This window comes from Dendropsophus ebraccatus, chromosome 1 (assembly GCF_027789765.1).
Source record: "Dendropsophus ebraccatus isolate aDenEbr1 chromosome 1, aDenEbr1.pat, whole genome shotgun sequence".
Lineage (NCBI taxonomy): Eukaryota > Metazoa > Chordata > Amphibia > Anura > Hylidae > Dendropsophus > Dendropsophus ebraccatus.
In genome coordinates this window covers 154816487-154832467 of record NC_091454.1, presented here as the reverse complement: position 1 = coordinate 154832467, position 15981 = coordinate 154816487, and the positions used below count along the sequence as shown (strand labels likewise).

The following is a 15981-nucleotide window of genomic DNA, read 5'->3' as shown; positions in this document are numbered from 1 at the left end:
TATAGGAGGGCAGGGAGTGTACATCAGCTGTAGTGTATAGGAGGGCAGGGAGTGTACAGCTGTAGTGTATAGGAGGGCAGGGAGTGTACAGCTGTAGTGTATAGGAGGGCAGGGAGTGTACAGCAGCTGTAGTGTATAGGAGGGCAGGGAGTGTACAGCAGCTGTAGTGTATAGGAGGGCAGGGAGTGTACAGCAGCTGTAGTGTATAGGAGGGCAGGGAGTGTACAGCAGCTGTAGTGTATAGGAGGGCAGGGAGTGTACAGCAGCTGTAGTGTATAGGAGGGCAGGGAGTGTACATCAGCTGTAGTGTATAGGAGGGCAGGGAGTGTACATCAGCTGTAGTGTATAGGAGGCAGGGAGTGTACATCAGCTGTAGTGTATAGGAGGGCAGGGAGTGTACATCAGCTGTAGTGTATAGGAGGGCAGGGAGTGTACATCAGCTGTAGTGTATAGGAGGGCAGGGATTAGTGTTACATCAGCTGTAGTGTATAGGAGGGCAGGGAGTGTACATCAGCTGTAGTGTATAGGAGGGCAGGGAGTGTACATCAGCTGTAGTGTATAGGAGGGCAGGGAGTGTACATCAGCTGTAGTGTATAGGAGGGCAGGGAGTGTACAGCAGCTGTAGTGTATAGGAGGGCAGGGAGTGTACATCAGCTGTAGTGTATAGGAGGGCAGGGAGTGTACATCAGCTGTAGTGTATAGGAGGGCAGGGAGTGTACATCAGCTGTAGTGTATAGGAGGGCAGGGAGTGTACATCAGCTGTAGTGTATAGGAGGGCAGGGAGTGTACATCAGCTGTAGTGTATAGGAGGGCAGGGAGTGTACATCAGCTGTAGTGTATAGGAGGGCAGGGAGTGTACATCAGCTGTAGTGTATAGGAGGGCAGGGAGTGTACATCAGCTGTAGTGTATAGGAGGGCAGGGAGTGTACATCAGCTGTAGTGTATAGGAGGGCAGGGAGTGTACATCAGCTGTAGTGTATAGGAGGGCAGGGAGTGTACATCAGCTGTAGTGTATAGGAGGGCAGGGAGTGTACATCAGCTGTAGTGTATAGGAGGGCAGGGAGTGTACATCAGCTGTAGTGTATAGGAGGGCAGGGAGTGTACATCAGCTGTAGTGTATAGGAGGGCAGGGAGTGTACATCAGCTGTAGTGTATAGGAGGGCAGGGAGTGTACATCAGCTGTAGTGTATAGGAGGGCAGGGAGTGTACATCAGCTGTAGTGTATAGGAGGGCAGGGAGTGTACATCAGCTGTAGTGTATAGGAGGGCAGGGAGTGTACATCAGCTGTAGTGTATAGGAGGGCAGGGAGTGTACATCAGCTGTAGTGTATAGGAGGGCAGGGAGTGTACATCAGCTGTAGTGTATAGGAGGGCAGGGAGTGTACATCAGCTGTAGTGTATAGGAGGGCAGGGAGTGTACATCAGCTGTAGTGTATAGGAGGGCAGGGAGTGTACATCAGCTGTAGTGTATAGGAGGGCAGGGAGTGTACATCAGCTGTAGTGTATAGGAGGGCAGGGAGTGTACATCAGCTGTAGTGTATAGGAGGGCAGGGAGTGTACATCAGCTGTAGTGTATAGGAGGGCAGGGAGTGTACATCAGCTGTAGTGTATAGGAGGGCAGGGAGTGTACATCAGCTGTAGTGTATAGGAGGGCAGGGAGTGTACATCAGCTGTAGTGTATAGGAGGGCAGGGAGTGTACATCAGCTGTAGTGTATAGGAGGGCAGGGAGTGTACATCAGCTGTAGTGTATAGGAGGGCAGGGAGTGTACAGCAGCTGTAGTGTATAGGAGGGCAGGGAGTGTACATCAGCTGTAGTGTATAGGAGGGCAGGGAGTGTACATCAGCTGTAGTGTATAGGAGGGCAGGGAGTGTACATCAGCTGTAGTGTATAGGAGGGCAGGGAGTGTACATCAGCTGTAGTGTATAGGAGGGCAGGGAGTGTACATCAGCTGTAGTGTATAGGAGGGCAGGGAGTGTACATCAGCTGTAGTGTATAGGAGGGCAGGGAGTGTACAGCTGTAGTGTATAGGAGGGCAGGGAGTGTACATCAGCTGTAGTGTATAGGAGGGCAGGGAGTGTACATCAGCTGTAGTGTATAGGAGGGGCAGGGAGTGTACATCAGCTGTAGTGTATAGGAGGGCAGGGAGTGTACATCAGCTGTAGTGTATAGGAGGGGCAGGGAGTGTACATCAGCTGTAGTGTATAGGAGGGGCAGGGAGTGTACATCAGCTGTAGTGTATAGGAGGGCAGGGAGTGTACATCAGCTGTAGTGTATAGGAGGGCAGGGAGTGTACATCAGCTGTAGTGTATAGGAGGGCAGGGAGTGTACATCAGCTGTAGTGTATAGGAGGGCGGCAGGGAGTGTACATCAGCTGTAGTGTATAGGAGGGCAGGGAGTGTACATCAGCTGTAGTGTATAGGAGGGGCAGGGAGTGTACATCAGCTGTAGTGTATAGGAGGGGCAGGGAGTGTACATCAGCTGTAGTGTATAGGAGGGGCAGGGAGTGTACATCAGCTGTAGTGTATAGGAGGGCAGGGAGTGTACATCAGCTGTAGTGTATAGGAGGGGCAGGGAGTGTACATCAGCTGTAGTGTATAGGAGGGGCAGGGAGTGTACATCAGCTGTAGTGTATAGGAGGCGGCAGGGAGTGTACATCAGCTGTAGTGTATAGGAGGGCAGGGAGTGTACAGCAGCTGTAGTGTATAGGAGGGGCAGGGAGTGTACATCAGCTGTAGTGTATAGGAGGGGCAGGGAGTGTACATCAGCTGTAGTGTATAGGAGGGCAGGGAGTGTACATCAGCTGTAGTGTATAGGAGGGCAGGGAGTGTACATCAGCTGTAGTGTATAGGAGGGCAGGGAGTGTACATCAGCTGTAGTGTATAGGAGGGCAGGGAGTGTACATCAGCTGTAGTGTATAGGAGGGCGGCAGGGAGTGTACATCAGCTGTAGTGTATAGGAGGGCGGCAGGGAGTGTACATCAGCTGTAGTGTATAGGAGGGCGGCAGGGAGTGTACATCAGCTGTAGTGTATAGGAGGGCGGCAGGGAGTGTACATCAGCTGTAGTGTATAGGAGGGCGGCAGGGAGTGTACATCAGCTGTAGTGTATAGGAGGGCGGCAGGGAGTGTACATCAGCTGTAGTGTATAGGAGGGCGGCAGGGAGTGTACATCAGCTGTAGTGTATAGGAGGGCGGCAGGGAGTGTACATCAGCTGTAGTGTATAGGAGGGCGGCAGGGAGTGTACATCAGCTGTAGTGTATAGGAGGGCGGCAGGGAGTGTACATCAGCTGTAGTGTATAGGAGGGCGGCAGGGAGTGTACATCAGCTGTAGTGTATAGGAGGGCGGCAGGGAGTGTACATCAGCTGTAGTGTATAGGAGGGCGGCAGGGAGTGTACATCAGCTGTAGTGTATAGGAGGGCGGCAGGGAGTGTACATCAGCTGTAGTGTATAGGAGGGCGGCAGGGAGTGTACATCAGCTGTAGTGTATAGGAGGGCGGCAGGGAGTGTACATCAGCTGTAGTGTATAGGAGGGCGGCAGGGAGTGTACATCAGCTGTAGTGTATAGGAGGGCGGCAGGGAGTGTACATCAGCTGTAGTGTATAGGAGGGCGGCAGGGAGTGTACATCAGCTGTAGTGTATAGGAGGGCGGCAGGGAGTGTACATCAGCTGTAGTGTATAGGAGGGCGGCAGGGAGTGTACATCAGCTGTAGTGTATAGGAGGGCGGCAGGGAGTGTACATCAGCTGTAGTGTATAGGAGGGCGGCAGGGAGTGTACATCAGCTGTAGTGTATAGGAGGGCGGCAGGGAGTGTACATCAGCTGTAGTGTATAGGAGGGCGGCAGGGAGTGTACATCAGCTGTAGTGTATAGGAGGGCGGCAGGGAGTGTACATCAGCTGTAGTGTATAGGAGGGCGGCAGGGAGTGTACATCAGCTGTAGTGTATAGGAGGGCGGCAGGGAGTGTACATCAGCTGTAGTGTATAGGAGGGCGGCAGGGAGTGTACATCAGCTGTAGTGTATAGGAGGGCGGCAGGGAGTGTACATCAGCTGTAGTGTATAGGAGGGCGGCAGGGAGTGTACATCAGCTGTAGTGTATAGGAGGGCGGCAGGGAGTGTACATCAGCTGTAGTGTATAGGAGGGCGGCAGGGAGTGTACATCAGCTGTAGTGTATAGGAGGGCGGCAGGGAGTGTACATCAGCTGTAGTGTATAGGAGGGCGGCAGGGAGTGTACATCAGCTGTAGTGTATAGGAGGGCGGCAGGGAGTGTACATCAGCTGTAGTGTATAGGAGGGCGGCAGGGAGTGTACATCAGCTGTAGTGTATAGGAGGGCGGCAGGGAGTGTACATCAGCTGTAGTGTATAGGAGGGCGGCAGGGAGTGTACATCAGCTGTAGTGTATAGGAGGGCGGCAGGGAGTGTACATCAGCTGTAGTGTATAGGAGGGCGGCAGGGAGTGTACATCAGCTGTAGTGTATAGGAGGGCGGCAGGGAGTGTACATCAGCTGTAGTGTATAGGAGGGCGGCAGGGAGTGTACATCAGCTGTAGTGTATAGGAGGGCGGCAGGGAGTGTACATCAGCTGTAGTGTATAGGAGGGCGGCAGGGAGTGTACATCAGCTGTAGTGTATAGGAGGGCGGCAGGGAGTGTACATCAGCTGTAGTGTATAGGAGGGCGGCAGGGAGTGTACATCAGCTGTAGTGTATAGGAGGGCGGCAGGGAGTGTACATCAGCTGTAGTGTATAGGAGGGCGGCAGGGAGTGTACATCAGCTGTAGTGTATAGGAGGGCGGCAGGGAGTGTACATCAGCTGTAGTGTATAGGAGGGCGGCAGGGAGTGTACATCAGCTGTAGTGTATAGGAGGGCGGCAGGGAGTGTACATCAGCTGTAGTGTATAGGAGGGCGGCAGGGAGTGTACATCAGCTGTAGTGTATAGGAGGGCGGCAGGGAGTGTACATCAGCTGTAGTGTATAGGAGGGCGGCAGGGAGTGTACATCAGCTGTAGTGTATAGGAGGGCGGCAGGGAGTGTACATCAGCTGTAGTGTATAGGAGGGCGGCAGGGAGTGTACATCAGCTGTAGTGTATAGGAGGGCGGCAGGGAGTGTACATCAGCTGTAGTGTATAGGAGGGCGGCAGGGAGTGTACATCAGCTGTAGTGTATAGGAGGGCAGGGAGTGTACATCAGCTGTAGTGTATAGGAGGGCAGGGAGTGTACATCAGCTGTAGTGTATAGGAGGGCAGGGAGTGTACATCAGCTGTAGTGTATAGGAGGGCAGGGAGTGTACATCAGCTGTAGTGTATAGGAGGGCAGGGAGTGTACATCAGCTGTAGTGTATAGGAGGGCAGGGAGTGTACATCAGCTGTAGTGTATAGGAGGGCAGGGAGTGTACATCAGCTGTAGTGTATAGGAGGGCAGGGAGTGTACATCAGCTGTAGTGTATAGGAGGGCAGGGAGTGTACATCAGCTGTAGTGTATAGTGGCAGCCAATTTTCTGGTTGTCAGGTGTTCCACAAGTCAGACCCCTACCAATCATAATGTCATTGCGTAATGGCCTAATGGAATGTTATGGTGCGTTCACACCTACAGGATCTGCAGCTGATTTTCTGCAGCAGATTTCATTTAAATAACTGAACACAGCATCAAATCTGCTGCAGATCCTGTAGGTGTGAACGCACCCTTAAGAAACTTGCAATTGAAATTATCCCTTTAAGTGACGCATCAGAATATCTGGCTGTGTGCACTGACTACCTGTTTCTTGGGGGGTAGGGTAACATTTTTATAATTAAAGTGTCACTATAATTGTCTTCTCCGCCAGATCTGACATGGGGCGTGGGGAGATGCACGTAGTACACGGGCGGCACAGTTACTGTGGCAACCATATGACAGCTGAACAGTGCATGGTTCTTTTTTATTAGACTATTTGAGTGTTGTACAGTTTCTTAGGAAGCTGTACCAAGCATTGTGCTACCTGCATCTTTCCACCCCAAGCGACCTACCCCGTGGGCATCTAAGAGCAAAGATGGCTGACTACATTCATTTATGCATATGCTGGGTAATGAAAGCTGTGTGGACACCGAACCATTGAGCCTATAGGAGCTTGTTGGACATCCCAGAGCTTTAGGTGTTGCTATAGCTTTTGTGGCTGCAGCAGCCTCCATAATTCTAGGAGGTTGTACGCGTAATTGTTGCATCACGGCAGTAAAGCCGCCCCGGGGTTAAATGTACCATATGTATTGTGGCATGCGCCACGTGAGCAGGAGTAGATTTTACCCATGATGTATACCAGTTTATTTATTTTATTTATATTTATATAGCGCACAGATTCCGCAGCGTTTTACCTTTCTGTTGTTTTTTGGGTGTGGGAGGAAACCAGAGTAGTCAGCGCTGCAAGGCTACAGTTCTAACCACTGAGCCACCATGCTGCCCCAGTTTCTGGTGTATATTATAATAAAGCGACTCTGTACCCACAATCTGTCCCCACAAACCGCTTGTACCTTTAGATAGCTGCTTTTAATCCAAGATCTGTCCTTGCGTCCGTTATTGTCCTAAAAACAACTTTTAAACTGGCAGCCCCGTGCCCTTTGGCCGTGGCCTAGATTGCGTATGCATTAGGCTGGCACAACCTCTCTTTCCCTCCATCATTAGTAATGCCCCAGGCAGGTATTCTCCTATTCCTCACCTGTGTCAGCACGGCACCTGTGCAGTATTCAGACAGGAGAAAATGTTTCAGTGGTATTCCTAATGATGAGGAGGGTGGAGAGTTGGGACGGAGGGGTGGTGCAAAGTTAGGGCACAGATATTCCAAGTTACGCCAGTTTGTCACAGGGCTGCAAGTTTAAAAGTTGTTTTTTAGGACAATAACTGCATCACCTGCCGAACGGATCCCAGATGTTGGATTAAAAGCAGCTATAACAAGGTACAAGTGGTTTGGGGGGGGGGGGGTCAGATTGTGGGTACAGAGTCGCTTTAAATTAGCTGGTCCATACGAGGTTACAATCCCTTCCTCTAAGGCATGAGTAGTATAAAACAAAAAGCCTCCTATTTGTAGACAAATAAGACTCACCCAAGAATTTGTGACTTCATAAGGAACATGCTTTGATAATTTGCCCCCACGGGTCCAGATTTATCGGTCTGTCTGGTTCTGCCCACAGCAACCAATCACAGCTCAGCTTTTATACATTAACAAGGTAAAGTGATAGCTGATTGGTTGCTATGGGCAGAACCAGACTGTTTAGGTTTCAGGTGGATTGATAAATCCCTAGTGGCTGTACAGGAGGCTGTCTTCAAATAATTCTTTATTTTAGAGTAAGATGCATGACCTACTTTAGTGATCAGGAATAATATGTAGGCTATGACAGCTATTCATTCATATGGGCTTCCTGAGACAATGGAGTTTCTTTGTTTGACTTAGTGTAGCTATCATTGGAAGGAACGCAACATGACTGGTCAGAAGTTTGCATAGGTGGGGGCCTAGATGCTGAGAGCCCCATTGACCTCTCAGCAGTGTGTTATGTGCCCCTACATCTTGTATCTGCTCAGCTATAATGATAATAATTGTGCGTGCTGTGTCTTATAGCAGAGATGAAGGGGCACAGGGCGCTCCTTCTGGGGACCAATGCCCACCCATCCCAACAATGCTGCTGCCTCATGAATGACATAGTGCTCAGAGCCCCTGTGCGGCCACCACGCTGTGGGCTTTATACATTTTCTAGGGGACTGCAGAACATCCTATAGAGAATACTTGGAGTGCATGCTGCAATGGCTGCACAGGCACACTTGCATCCACAGTATCGGTGGGGTATCGTTTTCTGCTTGGTTCTTTGATATTTAGCTGGAAGTACAAGTGATTAGATTGAAGATGTTAATGGTCTTATTAAGAGAAAGTGTGAGAAAGAATGATCGTGCCCCACGCAGAAGGTAACGGCAATCACAGAGAAGCCTGATAAACCAAATAGGAAAACAGTATAAACTTTTCCTTGGACTTTTTAGTAACTGGCTCCATTGGATATCATTGTATGGGCGGTCTGTATGATTTTCCCGCTGCCGGAGCCTTTGGTTGCTAGGAGACCCTTCCAGTTGTTTTGGAATAATGAGGGTATTTTCAAAAGAGAATATGAAAAAGACTGGCCTATTTCTAATTAGTCACATGTCACTTGGGCTCAGTCAGAGGCTTCAAAAGTAGCAATTGAATAACCTGGTTTTAAATGTCTTCTGTGATGCTCACTTAGTGATCAACCGCACTCCAAATCAAAGTGAGTTGTACTCACTTATGAAACATCATTTTTCTGAAGGAAATTGACCGTGAAAGAATCGTTTGATGTATTATTAGGGAAGAAGAGTTTGAAGGCATGCATTTATTATGTTCCATACATATTAATGTTTCTCATGAACTTGGCCTCGCATGCATTCACGTGGTCTTGATTGCTTTGTATTCCACCTAGCTTGGAATTATTAAATACTAGAAAATGTACCCGGCGCTGCTCGGGTATAAAGGTTCAGTTTAGATTTATTCTAAGGTGCCCAGGAGGCCAATCTTAGACCTTATTTTTTTGTTTAAGGGGAAATCGCCAGTAGCCCTATATATCCCTATATACCCGACAGTTCTGCACTGTTTATGTAAATTGTAGCTTATGCACATTAGAAATGAGCTAAAAACGTCAAACAACCGTCCTGTATACCTGTAGTGTATAGTTGGGGGGAGGGCTGTATACCTGTAGTGTATAGTTGAGGGGGTCCTGTATACCTGTCGTGTATAGTTGGGGTGGGGGCTGTATACCTGTAGTGTATAGTTGAGGGAGGTCCTGTTTACCAGTAGTGTATAATTGGGGGGCAGGGGGCTGTGTACCTGTACTGTATACCTGCAGTGTATAGCTGGTAGAGGTCCTTTATACCTGTTCAGTTTAGTTGGGGGTCCTGTATACCTGTAATATATAGTTGGTGAAGGTGCTGTATACCTGTAATGTATAGTTGGTGGAGGTCTTGTATACCTGTAGTTTATTGCTTGAGGGTTCTGGATACCTGTAGTGTATAGTTGGTGGAGGTCTTGTATACCTGTAGTATATAGTTTTGGGGTACTGTATACCTCTAGTGTCCTGTATACCTGCAGGGTCGTATTTACCATTAGGCACTTGTGGTCTGCCTAGTCTTCCACCTCCTGTTCAGACTTGCCAGAAAATCTAGTCTTTTCGAAGGGGGGTATGGTAGTATTGGTCAGGTCTGGTGTGGCAGTGTTATCCAGTCATGGTATTGTGGTATTGGTCAGTTGTGGTATGGCGGTATTGGTCAGGTCTGGAATGGCGGTGTTATCCAGTCACAGTGTAGTGGTATTGGTCAGGTCTGGTATGGCGGCGTTATCCAGTCACAGTATGGCGGTATTGGTCAGGTCTGGTATGGCGGCGTTATCCAGTCACAGTATGGCGGTATTGGTCAGGTCTGGTATGGCGGCGTTATCCAGTCACAGTATGGCGGTATTGGTCAGGTCTGGTATGGCGGTGTTATCCAGTCACAGTATGGCGGTATTGGTCAGGTCTGGTATGGCAGTGTTATCCAGTCACAGTGTGGTGGTATTGGTCAGGTCTTGTATGGCAGTGTTATCCAGTCACAGTGTGGAGGTATTGGTCAGGTCTGGTATGGCGGTGTTATCCAGTCACAGTATGGTGGTATTGGTCAGGTCTGGTATGGCGGTATTGGTCAGGCCTGGTGTGGCGGTGTTAAATGTGACCTCTGGAGCTATTATCTACCAATCTATCATGATGCTAATTGGTGAGTGAGGATGGGGCGTCCTCAGGTTTAGTGCTTAGGGCAGCAGCAGCTGGTAATACTGCCCTGTATACATGTACTGTATAGATGGAGTAGGGGGTCCTATATACATGTACTGTATAGATGGAGTAGGGGGTTCTGTATACCTGTACTGTATAGATGGAGTAGGGGGTCCTGTATATACATGTACTGTATAGATGGAGTAGGGGGTCCTATATACATGTACTGTATAGATGGAGTAGGGGGTTCTGTATACCTGTAGTGCCCTGTATATACATGTACTGTATAGATGGAGTAGGGGGCCCTGTATATACATGTACTGTATAGATGGAGTAGGGGGTCCTGTATATACATGTACTGTATAGATGGAGTAGGGGGTCCTATATACATGTACTGTATAGATGGAGTAGGGGGTTCTGTATACCTGTAGTGCCCTGTATATACATGTACTGTATAGATGGAGTAGGGGGTCCTGTATACATGTACTGTATAGATGGAGTAGGGGGTTCTGTATACCTGTAGTGCCCTGTATATACATGTACTGTATAGATGGAGTAGGGGGTCCTGTATACATATACAGGACCCACTTCTCCATCTACACAGTATAACTGTAGTGCCCTGTATATACATGTACTGTATAGATGGAGTAGGGGGTCCTGTATATACAAGTACTGTATAGATGGAGTAGGGGGTCTACCAGTTATTACTGTGGATGTTGTGAGGCAGCTTCCCTAGCAACCATTGCTCCCTGTGAAAATGAAAGCAGTAATCCTATTGGTTGCTAAGGCTCCCAACTGGCATTTACTGCTGGGCAAAGCTACAGCTAAATATATCACCTGTGTGTGCAGTGTGGAGATTTTCCCATTCATCTGTATGGGGCGCTCTTCCCCCTCCCCCTCCTCTCCTGTACATCTGGCGGGGACGGGACCTTCGCAATAACCTTCCCGGGCACCCGATGTATCTGTGGGCCAAATTTGGGGTCAAACGGTTCAGGCGTTTGGAAGTCTATATGGGACAGACAGACAGACTTTCATTTTTATGATATAGATTACTTTTACAATTACTCACTTGCTAATATCTACGGTAGGTTAAAGGCCACATTTTTCATTGCCATAACCATAGGCTGATCCGAGTTTAAAGCGGATCCGTCAACAGGAAAATGGTATAAATAAGCATAAAGCTAGACAGGGCTAGGCATCATGCTGCTGAGCATACCTTTTTCTCAATAGCCCTCTTCATCTATAAGATACGTGTTCTTGTTAATAGACTCTAGATAAAGAGGGCACAGGCTTATTTACACCACTGTTTTCTTGATGACAGGTCCACTTTAAAAAGCAGTGTATCATAGGCCATCAAGAAGTGCAGCATAGGCTATTACATAATAAAGTAGATAATACTCAGTTTCTTCCAGAAATTGATTGCAGTCACAAATGCTTTGGTAATAATGTCTTCATTTATTTTGCGTTCAATGAATGAAACACAAAAGAGAGAGAATTTTTAAAAAAGAAAAGTAAAATCATTGATCATTTTACACAAAACTCCAAAAATGGTCCGGACAAAAGTGTTGGCACCCTCAGCCTAATGCTTGGTAGCACAACCTTCAGACAAAATAACTGCGAACAACTGCTTCCGGTAACCATCAATTGGTTTCTTACAATGCCCTGGTCTTACACAAAGGAAGAGCATTGTCAATTGACAATCTGCTGACAAAAGACACATCAATGATCAGTATATGAAGTGACCTCCTGTCTCTGAGCTCCTTGTCTCTTAGGGAAGATATGACAGAGGCATATAGAGATGAACAAGGATGGTAGAGAAAGGAAGGGATGAGCTACCGGGAGACATCTGATGGGAGGTGATGAAGTAATCATGTCATTTACAGGTGACAAAGGACTATTTCCTGTGACTCCCTAAAGGGATATTGCCATCTTAGCTTGTTATGCCCTGTCTAATAACAAGCTGACTTCTGGGACCCCCACAATCTCAATAATGGAGACATCCTACAATATTATTAATGGAATCATCCCACAATGAATGGAGCGCTCATTGCATCTGCATGACCAGTGCAGCTTGCACTCAGTCCACCAGCCATTGCTTTTCATCATACAACAAACTGAGATGGGAATACCCCCTTTAAGTGCTGTAATTTTCTGATTGTGAGACTGGTGGTCACATGACCAAGCTACCATAATAAAATGTATACATGCAGCTGTGCTGGGATCAAAAGGTGGCGCTACAGGTATATTGAAATACTGTTGGAGGGTGTGTATTATATGAGCAAACAAAACACAAAGAACAGAGTGCCTCTGTAATAGGACTGCCCTTTGTGTAGAGCTCCAGCATATCAATAAAACATTTCCAAATGCATTCAATTTCAATAGATAAAATTTGATCTGGTTTAATTCCCTCCCTGTAGGTGAAATTGCCTCCCATGATGGAGATCATCACCGCTGAGCAGCTCATGGAGTATTTGGGTAAGTGGAAATCTTGTTTTGGAGAAATATACTTGTTCTTTACTTGGCATTACTGTGGTATACATTGGTAAAATAGTTTCATTATAATAGATAAATAGAGATCTTGCTACTTTTTTCTTCTTAAATGCTCCTTTTTAAGGTGCCTGTGTTAGCCAGGCACATATCCATGACATCTGTAATGACATACTCTAGTTACAAAAACTTAGGGCTATTTGGCTTGTGGGTGAAATTTATAATAATGGAAAAAGTTCAAGCTAGGTCAACTCATATATCATGAAAGTTCTAAAAGTTTTTCATATATCATGAAAGTAGGGCATTTCAGTAGAAGCATGCAATGGTGATTTCCTCATCAAGTTATTGAATCAAAAGCCAACAATAGTGTTGGGCATACAACTTGTTATTGCACCATTCACATAGTGTAAAGCACTTCTGTATTGACTCGACACACCTGCCCACACTGTAACTCCACCACCACCAAAGGCAACAGTGACTGACGCATAGCGTACTCCTTCTATGCTGGATGAGGGACCAGTGGGCCTCAGCACTGTTCACTGGTGAAAGTTGATACACGCTGAGCAGAAATGGCTGCAATCGATGTTGGAGATGAGAAGGAGAGTGTTATGCATCAGCCACTGTTGTCTTTGGTTGTCTTACAGTGTGACAGGTGTGTGTAGTTCATACAGAATTGCCCTACACTTTGTAATTGGTATAGTAACAAGCCTATACTACCTGAATAACATTATTCAGTTATTTTGCCACTGCATGAACAACACAGCCACCTAATTTTATCTTCCAGCTCATCGCATTATTAGGAAACGGCTGCAGGAGACTGGGGGACCTCACAAGGCACTTTCTTCAGACCTGAATCCCATAGAAAACCTATGGGATCAGCTGAGTTACTGTGTAGAGGCACGTAATTCTGTAACAGAGAACCTCAATGGGGACGCCCTTCAAGAAGAGTGGGATGCCATGCCTCAGTGGACAATAAGTTGACATGTAAACAGCATGAGATGTCGTTGTGAAGTTGTAATTGATGCACATGACAAGTTATGAAGCCATAGACATTTTTTGTTGAGGTGTTCCCACCACTGGTGTTTTTGTTTCAATAAATAGTTTGAGATGAGGAAATCACCATAGCATGCTTCTACTTAAATGCCTCATGATATATCACTGTAGCCTAAACCTTTGATGTTTTCAATAAATTTATATCCCTGACTTATTGTGAGTAGTGTATGTACATGGGATCGATGTAGCTCTGACTTGAAGTTTGAATGTTAGCATCACTGGGAGGCTCCAATATGCCTACTAACCGGATGTTAACATAGGAAGTGAATGGTACGTGCCTGGTCCAGTGGGTGGCCATAAAATGAAAATATGGAGTTTGTGAGTTAAGCATCTTGCTATACCACTTTGTGTTTTCAATGCAAGTTTAATTTTCCCTCCGTAAAATTTATTTACAAGGAACAAGAATGGAGATGGCCAACAGTCTGCCTTCAGTAGTTGGTTATGTAGGATTGAGAGAGAATAAGCAAGGCTGTGTTCACACTGCGTTTTTGCAATCCGTTTTTTTCTTCGGTTTTTAGCAAAAAACTGATGAAAAAACGGATGCATTTATGTGCATCAGTTTTGATCCGTTTTTCCATTGACTTCCATTGTAAAAAAAAACGGATCAAAACAGATCCGTTTTTTTTTTTGACGGACACAAAAACGTAGCTGACACTACTTCCGTTTTGATCCGTTTTTTTTTTACAATGGAAGTCAATGGAAAAACGGATCAAAACGGAAGCACACAAAGGCATCGGTTTTTTTCATCCGTTTTTTTTTTTTGCAAAAAAACGGATGAAAAAAACAGATTGCAAAAACGCAGTGTGAACCCAGCCTAACCGATGTTTCCTGAGTATCAGTTGGCTTATGCTCTTTGAATATACCTAATAAGTTGAATAATTTACAAGAACCATTGATAAATTTGGTTCTGGACGATTATTTCTCTTTCGTTTCTGCAATATTTTCTTTCCCCCTGGGGAATTGATATGCTTAGGTTCTTTTCACACCATGTTTGTGATGCCCTTCTACCGTTTGTGTTGGGAAATCTGCCAGCATATACAGTAAATGTGTCTGTAGGCCAATAGGATGTCGATGAAGTAGAGTATACAGTTTAGTATATATTCTTGTGTGTGTGACAGTTGCCACAGTGTGTTGTCAAAAGGCATTGTGGAACTCACTTATGTATATTTCCAACAGACATTGCGATACGCTGTTTTAGACACACAGACACACTTGTGTTTTTTTTTTGTTTTTTTTTAAAGTATGCTGCCTGGTGTCTGTATAAAAATTATCTCTTGGCAAGTGTAAATTCAAGGCTCTAGAAAACTACTTCATTGAGGAGCTGAAATAATGGTTTCATTTTAACACTTCCCTTTGTAAATTATTATTATTATTATTATTTATTTATAAAGCACCCTTAATTCCAGAGCTCTATACAATAGATAGGGGTAACGAGCAGAAACAACACAAGATCAACACATTACATGGAGGCAAAAGACAGGCTGGTACATGGGGGAAGAGGATCTTGCCCGCAAGGTCTTAGTCTATAGGTCTTAGGTATGGGGAGAGAAACAGGAGGTCAAGTGTGATGCAGAATTTTCTGTTGTAGCCTAGTTTAAAGAGATGGGTTTTCAGGTTACTTTTGAAGGACTTGATGGTGAATGAGAGTCGGATGTGTCAGGGTAGTGAGTTCCAGAGTATGGGGGAGGCACAAGTCTTAGAGGGGGTTGTGTGAGGTAGGAACAAGGGCGGAGTGCAGACGGAGGTCACTGGAGAATTGAAGGTTGCGTGAGGGACGGTAGCGGGATATCAGGTCAGAGATGTACGGAGGGGACAGGTTGTGGATGGCCTTGTACGTCATGGTCAACAATTTAAAGTGAATACGTTGGGCAATTGGGAGCCAGTGGAGGGATTGGCAGAGGGGAGAGGCAGAGGCAAAGAGAGGGAAGAGGTTGATTAGTTGGGCAGCAGAGTTGAGGATAGACTGGAGGGGATCAAGGGAGTTAGATGGAAGGCCAGAGAGGAGGATGTTACAGTAGTCCAAGCAGGAGATCACAAAACTGCTGGTACATGCTCTTATTAAGTCAGGGGTGAGAAAAGAGCCGATTCTGGAAATGTTTTTGAGGTGAAGGCGGCAGGAAGTTGTCATGGCCTGAATATGTGGTTTAAAGGACAGGGCAGAGTCATTGGTGGCCCCAAGGCAGTAGGCTTGGGGGACAGGGGACAGAGTGCAGCTATTGATCGTGATTGACAGATTAGAAGGCAGGGTGGAGCAAGATGGGGGGGGAAAGGTGATAAGTTCTGTTTTGTCCATGTTGAGTTTTAGAAAGCGGGAAAAGAAGAAAGAGGATATGGCCGATAGACACTCTGGAATCCTGGATAACAAAGTGGTGACATCCACACGAGAGAGGTAGTCTTCTGCGTAGAGATGGTACCTGAAGCCGTGGGATTTTATGATATGTCCCAGGCCAGAAGTATAGATGGAGAAGAGAAGAGGCCTGAGTACAGAGCCTTGGGGAACACCAACAGTATGGGGACGAGGAAAGGAGATGGTGTGGGAGATACTAAAAGTGCGGTTGGAGAGGTAAGAGGAGATCCAGGAGAGGGCTGAGCAAGTGACGCCAAGGGATGAGGGAATTTGTAGGAGTAGAGAATGGTCAACTGTGTCGAAGGCAGAAGATAGGTCAAGGAGAAGGAGCACAGAA

General features: G+C 46.6%; 1 protein-coding gene across 2 annotated transcripts in view; it reads left to right on the top strand.

The window, feature by feature from the left end:
• MINDY2 (MINDY lysine 48 deubiquitinase 2) overlaps window positions 1–15981 on the top strand; it is a 65472-nt gene that overhangs the window by 7897 nt on the left and 41594 nt on the right. For both annotated transcript variants that reach the window (XR_011364471.1, XM_069982253.1), the window contains exon 2: window positions 12175–12232. Coding sequence is in view for 1 of the 2 variants with exons in the window: in XM_069982253.1 (XP_069838354.1) it covers window positions 12175–12232 (58 nt within the window). In the remaining variant the exon portion in view is untranslated. The remainder of the gene's footprint in view (window positions 1–12174; window positions 12233–15981) is intronic.